Source organism: Stegodyphus dumicola, chromosome 7 (genome assembly GCF_044657685.1).
Source record: "Stegodyphus dumicola isolate Sdum_Otavi_A_Nest chromosome 7, ASM4465768v1".
NCBI lineage: Eukaryota > Metazoa > Arthropoda > Arachnida > Araneae > Eresidae > Stegodyphus > Stegodyphus dumicola.
The window spans coordinates 108,420,973-108,436,596 of NC_140774.1; the positions used below are offsets into that span (position 1 = coordinate 108,420,973).

Consider the following 15,624-nt stretch of genomic DNA (forward strand, 5'->3'; position numbering starts at 1 on the left):
TTTTGTACCTATGTAGATAATTTAAATTTTTGTATACATGTACATAATCTTAATGTAATTATAATTTTTAATGAAATTATGGTTCAAATTGTAGTATCTCTTGTATAATGTAGCGTAAAAGGCCTCAAGAATGTGAAGGGTCACTGGAAAAATAATGCTATGTGCAAGTCCGTTTAACATTGAGTTAAATTTCTATTTCTCCAAACTGGCGAGACTGCACCAAGCTGACGATGTTTCTGTCGACTAATTTCTGTTGCCAAATTTCACAAAAAATCGCCAAAAGTTGCCATTTGGCGACATTTTGATTTGATTACTATTAAACTGCAATTGGTCTGATCCTTATGTATAGGTATAACTGTGTATGCCTTTCAATAATTTCAAGAAATCGAAAGTACTCGAAATTTTTCGGCGGACGAGGGGAACTGTACTATAACATCGGAAAGAGCATCAGTTCTCAATTTTTAGTTCAGAGTTGAGTTCGGAGTACTGAGAAATCTCCATGCGAACTTCGCTCTTTAGGTGCGCTTTGCATTTTGTTCTGTTTAACGTTCGTAGTAGTTTGGAGTTATAACGTCTGATTGAGCTCTGTTACACTGAGATGAGCTGTACGAATACTTATATGAAATGTTCCATACCTGTAAAGCGTTTCTTTGGGGAAAATAAATTTTGTCAAGTTATCATCGGTTCTGTGTGCATTCAATCCATTACGAACCCGTACCCATGCGGTATTCTCTTATGAACATCTTGCAATGACGCGATATATGATAAATGGTGGTGAGAACAAAAATACCGCTCATTTTATTTGCATTCTGTGCTTATGTAAAGACTATATCTATTTAGTAAAAATTATTTAGGAGAATCTAATTAATTTAACCCATAAACATTATTTATCCAGATGAACGCATGTTGTTCAAACTGCAGTTTCGTATGATTAGAGAAAATTATAGAAAGTTCTAAGTAACGTCTACCGGATGTTTTTAACGTCCGCATGAAGATCGAGTTTCAAAAGGCACTTAAAATCCAACAAGAAAACAAATTCGGGCAACATACAGTTAGTCACAAAAGTCTGCATACAGACTAAATTTTAAATTAAAAAACACTTAAAGCATAGAAAAATGTATTTTAATCATTGCATTTTTTTCTTCTATTAGCTGAAATTGTAAGCTTAAATAAAAAGTAAATAATATCAGTGTAATACTTTTTACATTTTTTCAAAAATATATTTTGTCAAAAAAACTCAGAAATTCCTTTCAATAAGTCTGCGTACACTTAAAAAAAAGCAAAATATAAGTTTTTTACATTACTTCAATACTTTGTAGGATATCCTTTATTCTTCAAAACAGCTTGCAGACGTCTGGGCATTGACTGAACTAGTTTTTCGGTGTCATCCAACGTAAATTTCGCCCATTCTTCTTGCAATTTACTAATTAGCTTATTTCGCGACGTAATATTGTGTTTTCGAATTCGTTTCTCTAATTTTGCCCACAAATGTTCGATTGGATTGAGGTCTGGTGACTGTGGAGGAGTACGCAACTGTCTTGGAGTGTGATAGAGGAGATATTCCTCTACAATTTTAGCTGTATGTTTCGGGTCGTTGTCTTGTTGGAAAATAAAGGTATTAGAAAGGTGTAAATTTCGGGCACTGTCTCGTAGATTTTTCTTCATAATATCCAGATAAACATACTTATCCATGACTTTATCAATAATGTGAAAATTTCCAACTCCTTTCGACGACATACACCCCCATACCATCACACCGCCAACTCCATGTTTGACAGTTGGATTTAAATTTCTCAGATTCAGTTCTGTTCCTGGTTTTCTCCATACAATAGGGTGGCCATTAACTTTAAATATTGTAAATTTACTTTCATCTGACCAAATTACATTGTTCCAGAAGTCCTGCGAAGAGTTTAAATATGTTTTGGCAAAAGCAATTCTTTTCTTTCTATTTGTCTCGGAAATGTATGGCTTAGACCTAGGTTTGCGTCCATGATAATCGGACTTTCGCAGCACTTTTCGTACAGTTTCAGGAGAAATTTCCTTGTTGCTAGTTAAAAAAAAAGTCTTTTGCAATGCTTGCAGCAGAAAGTTTAGGATTTTGTTTAATTCGTAAAAGAATTTTTCTTTCTTCTCTCTGCATTAGCTTCTTCGGTCTCCCACATCTTGGTTTTACAGCAAGACTACTAGTGTCAAGATAGTTTTGAATAACTCTTTGCACTCTAGAAAATGGTTTTCCTATGGTTTTACCAATATAACGAAGAGTTTTACCTTCATCTCTCAATTTGATAATTAGCTGTCTCGTAACTAGAGGAATTTCTTTATTGGTTGTCATTTTCGTCAAAGAAAATAGAAATAGCAACTTCCAATCAACGTGAAATTTGCTTCGGAAGTCAATGACCTTGAAAGTGTAACCTTTTTTGCATTCTCAAGTTTGAAGTTTAAAAGTTAGATAAGAAATCCCCCGCCTCCTACGCGTTGTACGCAAACTTTATTGGCTTTGATTTCTGGCCACTTATTTTTTAAAAATTAGTATGGATAAATTATTAGATATGAAAATATTACAGTTAAATAATTTTAATATAATAAGTCCCTTATTGAAACTAAATATTTAAAAAATAAAACTTTAAGAAACTACCCTTTTCGCACCTTAAAATTTGGATTTGATATTACTTTTCTTGATGTACGCAGACTTTATTGACTAACTGTATATATCACTCTACTTGCAGTAATTATATTATATTCATCTTTTACAGATACCAATTCTCGTGGGTAATTTTTAAGCCTAATAATAATGCAAAGACATATTTCGGAATTATTATTATTAAAAATAATTATATTGTAGATACAGAAGACAAGGAAAAATATTTAGTCTTGGTGCAATCGCTGAATTTTTATCGCTAATCATTTGAAAATTCCTTATGTCCCAATACTTTTCTGAGTCACTGTGTATTTACTTAACTAATTAGTTAGACTTGAGTCTTTCTTTGGATAATTTTGTTGCAGCGAAGATATTCTTCAGGTACTATCATTCTTTAATTAATTCTATAGACAATTATTCATGTTATACAAGTATTTCGCCCCAGCGGGCTGGTCAAATTTGTACAGTCCTAAGATCTGTGTCCCATAAAATGCAAAGGAAATTTCTTGTACATTAGAGAAAAAAATTAATTAATGTGATCACCGTTAATGTTTCTCCCCTCTCCAATGGCGAGCACGAGTCATCATAGACGTTAGCCACTACTAAAGCCAGAAGCGGTGGACTCTTTATTATGGAGGCACATAGGTTGGCCATCTTTTCCTCCTATGAATGGACAGACAGTTACACCCATGCATTCTCCAAACCTGGGCCCTTCGATATCGTAGTCGGCTCCCCTAACCACTATACCATCTGGGCGGCTAATGCTGTCAAAATAGCGATGGACAAACGTGATCACATAATGCGGCGAGTACTATAGCAGCCTTGTTACTACATAAGATTTATAACTGATTGGTTTTATTTTGCTTCTGATGATTAGTAAAAATGGTTCTTAGAGTTGAAAAAATCCCTTTTATCTATTTTTATTAATTTGTAACATGAGTATGTTTATGTGATAATTAAAAACTTCTACTTTTATTGTTTCACAGGTATCTTATGGTCGACAGTGGTTCGTACATTGCATATACACTGTCCGCTCTAAGGAAAATGCAGCAAGAGGTATTGGAAAACGCAGCATCCAGAGTCAAGTCATCTTCAGAACACGGCGTGCATCCTTTGATGTCAATGATGATGTCGAGATAGGCTTTAACGGTTGTGGTACTAATATGAACAGAATAGTTTTGGATTATTCAAGGAAGAAACGAGATCAAGGCACAGCCCAAAGTCCCGAACAAAAGAGGCCAGCTACGTCCAGAAGCGATTCGATTGCTCTTATGGTAGTGCTTGGTGTTATCGGGTCGTTGCTGATTATTGCAATCACGGTATTACTGTTATCGAAGAGACAGAGACGGTCGGAATCTCAACCACCATCGCATGCACCGACTGTTATTAGTACATCCAAAGGACAGAGCAGGATTGTGAGTGTGAGACATTTTAATATATCAGATGACCACACGGAAGTATAACCTGCGTGGTATTTCAAATTAGGATCTTCACATTTCAATTAGTTCACATCTTGATCTCGAATGTCCATATCTTGTCGATAACTTGATCTCGAGTGTTTTCGTTGAGACATTATTTAAAAAATACAGTATTGAAATTTTGCGAACACCAATCAAAATTAATATCTTATTTAATATAAATTAAAGAATTCGTTGCGGTTAGGATACAAAAAATAATAGCTAAGAAAGAAAAGTTGAGCATATTTTCTGACTAAAAACACAACGAGGAGTTGTATTTATATTTTAAATTCCTTTAAGTGATTTCGTGTATTGTTTTATCAAATAAGTATTTCATTAACACATAGTTGCTCGTTTACTGTTGGAGAAAATGTTTACGGACGTTATGCGAAGCAATCGAAAGCATACAAAGAAAAGACTGGTTTGCAAATCAAGTTAAAAAAATATAATTGCCAGTCGTCATGTCCTTTTTTAATTATAACCATCTTTCAATTTTCATAGGTGATAATAAAATTAATTTAATTTCCTTTTGAAAAAATTAGACAAGTTATTTCTTTTCAAGCTTCGTTTTAGTAACACTTTACAAATCGTTGTAAAAAAGACCTAAAGTAACAAATGAGTTTTTTTTTAAATGATCTAAAAATGTATTTTATTTTCTTTCTTTTTATAATGTAATAAATTAAGATTAATTTTTTTAAATGGATTATTAGAGATTCAAAATTTAAAACATTGTAAGATAAATTACGAACAGCCATTTGAATTTTATGTAAAAATATCGGAAATCTATTTCTTACTACTAAAACACCATTCTATTAAATGAGCTCTTATTTGTATTTGCTTTTCACTGCTTTGGAAAACTTAGGAAAAGCAAGTAATGTTCATATTAACCGAATGAAAACTTTTAAAATGAGAGTAAATGGGAATTATTTTCATTTACGTTTCATACTTGCTTTGAGGTTTTTTAACGCTAATTTTGCACAACTTATACGATTCTTCTTTTCGATCTCTTTTTAATAGCATTTCGAGAAGATATTGTGTTTGTGTATAAAAACTACATTCTTTAATAATTCGTTCGTAATGTTCATGGATATACTTTTCATAATCATATTTGTAATTTCCGGAAATTTAAACTACAACCCAATTTATCTTGAAAAACAAACTTAGTCCTCTAATGTATTTCTTGATAATTTTTTTGTATCAGTGTTATATGAAATGGAACTGTTAAAAAATTTAAACCCTTGTGTTTTATAAATTAGCTATTAATAACTATGATACAGCTCAATGAATGGTAAATCAATCATATGGTAATAAAGGCTACATGGTTTGCGAATGAGTCACCATGTTAATTACTAGTAATTTTAAATTGGAAAGTTTAGATTAAAATCACACAGAAAACTCTAAATTTTTCACCTTATTTTCTTGAATTATTGCATTTTGTATGTATAAAATGGAAGCATTCATATGTTATTTATAAAGTATGATTTTCTATAAAAATAATGCACAATGCATTTGTGTTGACAACTCGGTGCTCATTGTAGGAAACTTTAATGTGTGCCTTTTAAGTGCTGTTTTAGTTAAATTTTAAATGTTATTGTTCCTTGTTTTGTACCTCCATGTGCATCTGTATATCAGATTAAATAAATCTTGTTTCCTTGTTGTGTACGCTTCTTCTCAATGATTTCCTAAAATTTTTGTTCTTTAATTAAAAAAAAAAATAAAAATAGTCTGTAAACTTCAGAAACTTGAGGAAAAAATTTGAAGGATTCAAGGAAATAACATAAGAATCAGTCTGATGTTGTCATGCAGATTTCTCTTTAATATTTGAAAGAATTTTAAGCAAAGCAGTTGCAATAGGATTATTACTTTAAAAATTAGTTTCTTTGGGGGAATTCATACACCGTATTTAGTCGCATATTTTCCCTTTTTTTATTAATTTTATCGGACCAAAATCGAGAGTGGAAAATAATGTGAATAACTTGTTTTCAGAAGAACACGGTTACAGTAAGAACACAATAAATGAAATGTACTCACGGATAAACCACCAGTATCTATAACAATATTATTTATTTAAAAGCAAACTACATTCTAATAAGATTACGCAGTAATATTAACAATGTCGAATTTTCATTTCTACTACTTTTTTTTTTCTTTTCATCTTGAATCTCATCCTCTCTTATTGTTATCATTGCTATTCCTTAGCCATCAAATCATTTGCTGCTAGAATTCTCTCTGTGTCATCTGTTACAAGTTGCAAGATATCCCCATCGTCACAGCTGTCATAGTCTTCGTCATCGTTCAGTCTACCTTCCCACTTGAATTGATCTTTAGAATCATCATGAACAATTATGAACATGAATATCCATTTTCTTGAAGCTGTTCGCAAATGAATTAGCAAGGTGAAAACAACGTGGATGAACACGTTTTAAAATGTTGGGAAACTTGCTTTCTGATTGCCTTGAGGGATGGTAAAATTACGTGAATGCTTAAAACATTTCCATAACAGTATGACAAAAAGTTAGGAAAGGGGAATTAGGCGAGTAAAAACGGTATTTAAAATGAGTTTCTTAAATGTAAACCCAAACGGAATAAAAATTTTCTCTAAGATGTTATTTTATCTTAAATTGACGCCATGCAGAGAATTGAGCAATAAATACCAAATTAAGACGCAGTACAGCATTTATTTCATTATAACGTTTGCAGTATATATTTCCTTTAAGTAGCAAAGATTTTATTTTTCTAGGACACGAAATCCTTTTACAGAAAACAATAATAATAAAATAAAAAATAATTTGATAAAAACTGGTTTTTAATTCTCAGAGTAATACAGATTTCTACCTACAATACATGTTTGATAAAATTTCTCAATAGTACTCAGAAGCATGAGAATGTATCGTTAAAATGTTTACAAACATGAAAAACGTGAGATAAACTTTCAACTTGAGTAGTAAATAGAAAATGGGAGCATGAATTCGCATTGCATGTGTCACATTATTTTCTGAGAAAATTCAGTTAATTTCATTTACATCTGGCAAAGTATCTAGGTTAATGTAAAATTAATAAATAAATAAATAAAATAAAATGTTAGTTCTACGTTTGCTGTACATTTGGGAAAAAAAAGGGGGAGGGGAAATTTGAAAGTGTTCAGAATTCAAAGTCGCGCCAGATGTTTTGTTAAAAGTTTTTTTATGCTTTTGCTGAGCATTGCAGGTTACCAGTTCACTCTTGAACTCACTCCTGCTAACACAATCGTGTGTCCTTTTAACTTTATTATTAAGCATCTCTTGCTTTGCATTTATACCACAAAAATTTCAACAACAAAATCGCAAAATATTAAAAAAAATTGTATATCTTTAGAATTCCCGATGGAATTTTAATGGTAGCTATACATCTTTTTATAATCGCGGTATTATTTCTTTGAAAACTAGTCGCTCGAGCTCCCAGCCGCCTAAAAGAGTTGTCATAAAAAAGAAAAAAGTATATGATGATTTTTAAAAAACTCCATGTGTTATTACATAAAAATGTTTAATATTTCTAGTTAGACATCTCATCGTTTAAATGCATTTTTATTAAATCAATGAGATTAAAAAGTAGAACAAATATTTTTAAGAAGTGCGTTGATTGCTTTTCAGTTACTTAGCTTGCTGCTATTCAGTAACAGAAGGATTAAATTTGAACATTAAATCTTATTATTTTATTTATTTATTATTGTTTTTTGAATGGCAACACGCTGGTGCGCAAAGATAATAATTATTCCCTTTGAGGCAGTGACAAATGCTTTTGTGGATTTGTGGCTAGCCATGTGGATTAAAATTGAAAGATAAATATCCTACATTTTAGAGAAAGGCAACTCTCAGGTACGCTGGAGATAAATATATTTTATATCGAACGCTTTTTCCGATTTCAAATCGTTGAATTGGTTAAATCAGCGTTCGTTAAACCTGCAAAAAAATATGAAATAAACCAAAAGAAATTCAAAATTCGGGCTTCGGTGTGCCCATTTCGGGTGGAGAAGTACATGCTATCATTTTTATCTACAATAATTTAATACATGTATCATTTTGATTTGAGTCCGATTATTATCGGCCAGGAAGGTTGCAGCATACTCGTATACAAATAGATTAAGATAACACACCACGAATTAACAACAATGAATCACGAATTAACAACGGGTTAACGACGCATCACGAATTTTACTACTCCGCTACTTACGGGTGATGGAAGATGGAATCATCTTGAGAATAATTCACATTTTCATTTACTTAATTTCGCAAAAATCTTAAACTTATTATACCAAATTTTGCAAATTATTTTGATTATAAAAATTCACTCTTTGTTCTGCTGTACTTATATCATTTTTAGCAGAGACAAGACATTGGAAACTTCAAATCTAATGAATCTTGTGAATTATTCATCATTCCAAAACTCCAATCTCTAGAATTTTTCAGTATTCGAATTCAAACTTAAAAATGGGTTAAATGTTTTAGCTTTCTTTCATTTTCTGAAGAGAATTAGGCATAAAATGTTTAGTGTTTAAACTCTCGAAATAATTCTAGCAACGGTATACTTGTTTAATTAAACAAAAATTGTCGAGGCATATACTATACATTCTGGAGAAAATTTGGCATTTCATATTTAGTGTTTATCTATGCTAAATCTTGAATCCTCGCAAACTCTACATTTGTTTTAAATTAAAAAGAAAAAGGACCGTGGCTCATATTTTTTAATTTCCTGAACAGAATTTGGTGTTCTATGTGTAGTATTTATCTATGTATGTTAAAATAACCCTCCGTCCTCTACATTTGCTTTAATAAAATAAATAAAAATAAAAAACACCTTGTTTATATTCTCTAATGTTCTGGACAGAATGAGGTACTCCATGTTTGGTGTTTATCTATGCTAATTTCGTAAAATAATCATCTCAACTTTACACTTGCTTTAGTTAAAAAAAAGGAAAAGGCAAAAAATAGTTGCTTTTATTCTTATATTTTCCTGGAGAGAATTAGGAGTTCCATGTTTAAAGTTTCCCGCTATGGACTTTTGAAATAAACCTCCTTTTTTTTTACATTTGTTTTGATTTGTAAAAACTTACACATTCATCAGAATCAAGAGAGAGATCAGAAACAATAGCTAGGAAGATATCTGAATTATTTGTGATGAGACTTAAGGTTTGATTATGTAGAAAAGGAAAAAAGTCAAAACAAATTTTAGAATTTTCCAAAATCTGTACTTCTCTCAGGATTTAATATCTGTATTTGCATTTGGTTTATAGATTATTTTGTTACATATTGGAGAAACTAAGCTGTAGAATTTTATTTGCAAGCAAATGTTGCAGAAGGGAACTGGCAAAATTTTAGCAGCATCTTTACTAAGCAGTTCACAAACAATACAGATTGGCTACGGAATAAAGCCCCATATATATCATCTTTTAACCGATCCGCATATCATGATAGTGTAAATGTGCTATGTCCCGAATTTTAATTATATTAATGTTTGTTTTAAGTTATCATTATTCTAGTGTTTTTATTTGTACTAGTGTGTATTTTAATTCGGTAAAAAACAGTATTCTCAAGTTGTTAAGAGCCTTATTTAGCTGGTAGTTCTTGAAACTGTTCGTGTAACAAAGACAGGAAACGTTTACGAGAACACACCTGGTTTATGGCCTTTTTACTAACAGTCGAAGCAGTTAGCGTGTTGTCGTTTTCTTTGCTGGTGGCCATTTTTACTAATGGCGCTGAAACGAAAATCCGCTTATACATTTTCGCTTTGTTATAGTTGCAATTTTGTTTACTTCAAGACAGTGAGTATACTGCTTGTTAGGTGGGGGGGGGGGTTTAGTTCCCACATTTTTCCCAAAGTACAGATGGTCAGAACTGCATTGTCCAGTTTGCCTTGTTTTGATTCGTTGTGGGGGCGAAAGTTCTCAGTTATAGATAAAGTAAAATTCTGGGATTGATGTGATTTAATTTTATGATTTTTTGTAAGCTTATGAAATTTTCGGTGGCGGAGAGACGAGTTTACTTAGGTGCTTGCACCTTGTTAGAATTCATTCTGATTCTGATTTTTGATATAAAGGAAAAGGAGAAAAAGAGTGGGGGTTTGATCCCTTGTGGGTCTTGCTCTTGCGAGCAGCGTGTACCAGCGGGCTACGGACTTGGATTTCTCTCAGCTTTCAGATGATGAGAATTTTGCTCGATTTGAGACAAAGTGCTTTACGCAAAATATAACTTCGCTGTTTCTTCGTTATATTTTTCCGAAAACTTTAATTAGACATTCTTAAGGAGATCCTAATACAGGTGTTCGTCCTGGATATCTCTACTTTTTCCTGACCAGTGTTTTTCCAGATTAGTCCAAGGCGTTCCTGATAAAGAATGTTCCTGAGTACTACTTTAGCGCATGATTGTTAATGAATATATCTGACACTTGTAAGTTCCGGATCGACGTGAGTTATTACTATCCGGCTGTTGTGGTTCCTGACACATAGACGTTCCACACAGAAATATGTTCCTGAAGAACGAACTTTTCCCTGATTTGGCGGTTAGTTTTACAAAAAGGACTTCATCCCGTTTCCATATATTCTTGTACAGAATGGACTTCAGCGCGCGATTGTTAATTTATTAACTGTAATCAAGGTGTTGGCTCAAGGAAATAGACTTCCTCCGTGAGAAAAATTGGTCGCTTCCCTCAAGATTATATGCTCTAGCTAATTTGTGAGTTATTTTTTAAATTTGTCTACTTCTCTATCTTTTCAAATTACTTACTAAATAAAAGAAGAAAAAAACATTGTTTTATATGTGTAAACTACTAAGTGATTAAAATATTTTGAATAATGACCAGTTAATTTAAAGTCTCTAAATGAATGTTTAAATATTTGTTTACCAGCTTAATTTGTGAGCTATTGAATGTCAAAAATAGACAAATTAATATGAGTATGTTAATTTTGGAATGAGATAGGTGTTAATTTTCATAATCATGAGATAGTATGTTAATTTTGGAATGAGATAGGTGTTAATTTTCAAGGTTTATTAATTATTGTAAGCTGTAATTTGATGTGATATTTTGCGTTATTTTGCAGAGTATTATTATGGTAGGGAACTGATTAGTTTACCCATTTTATGTATGTTAGAATTATTCAAGAAAATTAATAAATGTATTTGTCTTATAATTTTATTGCATCTATTTATCTTGTGTATATTTTTTGGGTGGTCTGTCATGTCCCTCCATTTGTTTGAGCTGGGAGGCTTTTAAGAAACATGGAGCTTTTATTGAATTTGGATTATTGTTTTTCCCTAGTGGGATTCACAACGCGCCCTATTGTGCTAATAACCCATTACCACTATACGATTGTTCTTATGATATATAATGATTAGTTCTATTCGTCACCATGTGTTGAGTTAGTAGTTTACAAGTTAAAACCATGTAATTTTCAGCTATTCAACAAATGTTTGCAATTATTATGAATTATATATCTATGAATTACGTCAGTCAAACATATTATCAAAAATAAAATTAAGATAAAACTTGTATAAAGTATGTACATCATGTTTAAACATCGACAGAGACATCTGCCATACACTGTAAGTTAAATTAAAGATATTATTTTTGAAGAATGGAAACAGCTTTTAGCACTGGCTGTTGTGTGCATGATAAACTGCTTAATAGCGAATATAACGTGACTCGAAAGAGGGAAAAAAACTACACAGTAAACGTTTCTAACAGCAAAAAAGCAAATTATAGTTAGATTTTAAATACATAAATTTTTAGAGGGCAGTGATTTTTTTGGGGGGATGGAGAAAAATAAAATTACAAGACGTTTCCTACTCTGCATATTATGCAATACGTAAATAATATATATGATGTTGAAAACGTCTTCAATGATAGCTCTAATTTTGCAAATGACTATAGAAATTATCATTTAGATACATCATAGTACATTATAAACAACATTTACAGTACTCACAATGTATGTTACTGATATTTATATACATTACTTAGCAGCGTATTATTTTTTTAAGTCACTCAGCATACTGATACGAATAGTGTTTTGCTATAACTTGCAACATAAATTGATACCATCTTTGGGAATTTAAGACTTGTAGGTTGGTGTGAATATTTAATGTCGCAGTAGCACAATGCAACACGAAGCGCAAAAGAGATAAAAAAAAACTGATTATTAATGGTTCTAGTGTCAAATCAACACAAATTTGCTTCAATCAGTTTCGTTATTTGAATCAAAAAATTGCAAATTGCAAATGAAGTAAACAAATCGGGAGCAAAGTTTAGTCAGTAATGAAATCTCGAAACAGAGTTAAAATTCCAGCTTTATTTTACGTTACCTGGTTTCAACAGAACCCTCGATTTAAAAGTGAATATACATTTTTTCTCTTCTCTCACCTAACTAAAAATACTGTTTTAGAGTTCCGCCACTAATGCAGTTTAATGGAACCGCGGGAAAACGAAAACGAAAAACGTTTTCCATCCGCGTAACTCAATGAGAATTGTAAGCGAAGCGAGTAGGCGCCGAGCTGTAATGAATTCATGGTAAAAAATGCGTCCTATCGTGACTTGGTGTTAGCTTATCGCAATGCGGAAAGCGTTGAAACGAATTCGCTGCTGTCTCGTAACTTCTGCTTCCCTTTGCCGCTGTGCCTCCTCACCCTCCACCGCTTTCAGAAAATACGCGATCAGATGAAATCGGCGTGTCAAAGAACACGACTGTTGATTTAATATAATATATTTACGCTGATATAACGAGTGGGCTGTGTAATTCAAAGCGAATTTGGGAAATGTAATATGAGAACATCTGCTCTTCTAGAAGATTATTTCATGATTTATTCTGTTTCCAGATAATTTCTATTCAGAAGTGAGCAGTAAGTAAAAGCCTCTACATGAAACCAAGGTTGCTAGATAAAAATTTGATTTAAAGCCAAATAATCATAGAAAGAGGCTGAATAAATTTAAATGTATTTTTCTCGCCTGTCATCACATTAAAAGTTCCAGATCCGAGGAATATGTGCCATCCTACTAAAAGGAGTGAAATCTAGGGCAATAAATCTTGTCACATGTAAAGACGTTTGTTCTTACAGAAGGCATCCTTATATATAAGGCCTAACAAGAACAATCATACATTTTTAGTTTCCGAAATTAATGTGGTAACGTTTAAATGCATAAAATGGAAATTATAAGACGTGGTTTGATTTAAAATATGCCTAAATATGAGCCAATTTTGGTTAGAACAGGAGTTGTCAACCAGAGGGAAATGCCATCAGCCTGACCGCACTTGCTTCGTTTAAAAACAGCCTAAATCTAAATAAATTTATATGTATTTTTTTTCGAGGTTTGGAAAGGGTGGGATGATATTCTAGCTCTGGTAAATGGGTGCATGGGATTAAACAGGCTGAGAACCATTAGCCCAGAAGGTACTCTAGGACCGTGGTCCGCAGAGCACTGGTGCTCCGTGAAGCCACATCAAGCCTTCCGCGGAAAAAATCAAATACTCAATTAAAAATTGTTATAAAATAGAAATAAATCTAATGTAAAGTTTGTTTGTATGGTATTGTAACCATCAAACGTGAATGACAGTTCTTAAAAAGTACAACTCTTAAGCAAGGGTGACCCAATCTGCGTCCGCAACACGATTCCGTTTTCCTTCTCCTTAATAATGGAACAATTTTTACAAGAAATATTTTTTTTTCCATTTTACCCTTAATTTAAAAAGATTTGCTACCGTGCTTTAACCATTTAATGGTCTTGAACGAGCTCAACTTGTATACCAGTTACGCACTACAGTGGGTACAAATGAACACAACTCGTATTAAAAATTTAGCGACTGACAGATATCGCTAGTAATTGGGAAGAAAGCCTGCTTAATATCGCAACAGCCGAAGATTTAAAAAGTATGTTGGTAAGTAGACTAGAAGAGAAACACGCTAATGTGACAATCAAAATCGTAAAAACAACCTTATATTTAGCGTAGGTATAATGAAACACTCAATCGATTTCGAGGGCAGCTAAAGGTCCCTCCTCATCAGGAGAAAGAAATACATAGAAAGAAGAAAATAGGAGAAGGAGTCACAGAAACACGTAGCGCTTATCAGCACTGCACGTGGTTATAACTAGATTTTTAATCAGAGTTGCACTGGCCGCCTACTTTTACTGAGCCAGGCTGTCTGATCAAGCATAAAGAAAAATTAGCGAAGTTAAAATAGGGAGCGAGGGGCAAATGCACATTACGCTCAAAATCTGAACTTCAAATAATGGAAAGCAACCACTGAACGGATTTTTATACCCTCTGGTAGTACCAAACGCGAGGAGGTAACGCCATCTATCGGCAAAAATAATTGAATTAAGATAGTAGAATTTTAAAGGCATTAGGAAGGACTGGATTGGACTTCAAATCATTAACTAAACTTTTTAAATCTTTGTGAATGTGAAAAGGCTCAAGAAAATCCAATTCGCCTATGGAAGAAGCCTTTTGGATGATTTTTTCAGACCCAAAATCAAAATTATGGTTAAAAGTCCAGCTATGATACGCTATTGAAGACTTGTTAATTTCGCCTTTTTTGACATAAGATTCATGTTCCTTGATACGAAACTTCAACGCTCTTTTTGTTTGGCCAATATATCTTAAACCACACTGACATGATATACTATAAATTCCCCAAGAATTCAAGACAGAAACGCAATCTTTTAGAATCGAAGGGTGAATTTTATTAATAGGGGAGAAACCGACTTGAAAATTGAATTTCTGGAGAATCCGTGCAATTTTATAGCTAACAGAAGGATAAAATGGAAGCACGACAAGGTCATTAATATTATTTCTAACAGTGGAATGTCTTCTTTGATGGGAATCTGAAAATGTTTTGACGGCTTTATCAATAATCACGGGAGAAAATCCACGGTCAATCGCAACTGCTCTCAAATAATTAAGTTCATTGGTAAGCAAAGATTCAGAGGAACAAACTTTTAGCGCGCGGAAAACATAATAGTAAAAAGAAGCCATTTTTTGCTTAACAGGGTGGCATGACTTGGCATGGGGTGGTAAACAAACTGCAAAGGGTTTACGGTACACAGTGGTGCTAAAATCGGTTTCATTGCGGATTATAAGAATATCGAGGAAGGGGAGGGAAATGTTGGATTCAATTTCAAGAGTGAATTGGATGGCTGGATCAATTGAATTCATAATAGATAGAATCTCGGATAAATGCTCTTTATAACCGTCAAAAAGTGCGAAAGTGTCGTCAACATACCGAATCCAAAGACGAAAAGATAATTTATCAAATAATTTCATCTCAAAATAGTGCATATAAATGTCAGCAAGTACCGGACTGAGAGGATTACCCATAGCCAATCCTTCAACTTGACGAAAATATGCATTTTGGAAAACAAAGTGGGTTTGACTTAGAGAAACTTTAGTAGGCGAAACCAACTCATTAATTTCAGTATGTGTGAAGTGAAATTCCCGAAGCCTAGTTTCAAGACAATTTAGTGCTCCTTCGACCGGAACATTAGTAAACAATGATTTGACATCAA

General features: G+C 32.8%; 2 protein-coding genes across 2 annotated transcripts in view; one reads left to right on the plus strand and one right to left on the minus strand.

Annotated features, from left to right (window-relative positions):
* Positions 1-5,753, plus strand: part of LOC118197265 (FRAS1-related extracellular matrix protein 2-like) — a 175,752-nt gene extending 169,999 nt beyond the window's left edge. The window contains exon 25 of the mRNA XM_085820699.1: positions 3,625-5,753. Within this exon, the coding sequence (XP_085676825.1) occupies positions 3,625-4,101 (477 nt within the window). The 3' untranslated portion in view covers positions 4,102-5,753. The remainder of the gene's footprint in view (positions 1-3,624) is intronic.
* The window catches only part of LOC118195307 (uncharacterized), a 196,256-nt gene that overhangs the window by 20,949 nt on the left and 159,683 nt on the right, over positions 1-15,624 (minus strand). The window lies entirely within an intron of this gene.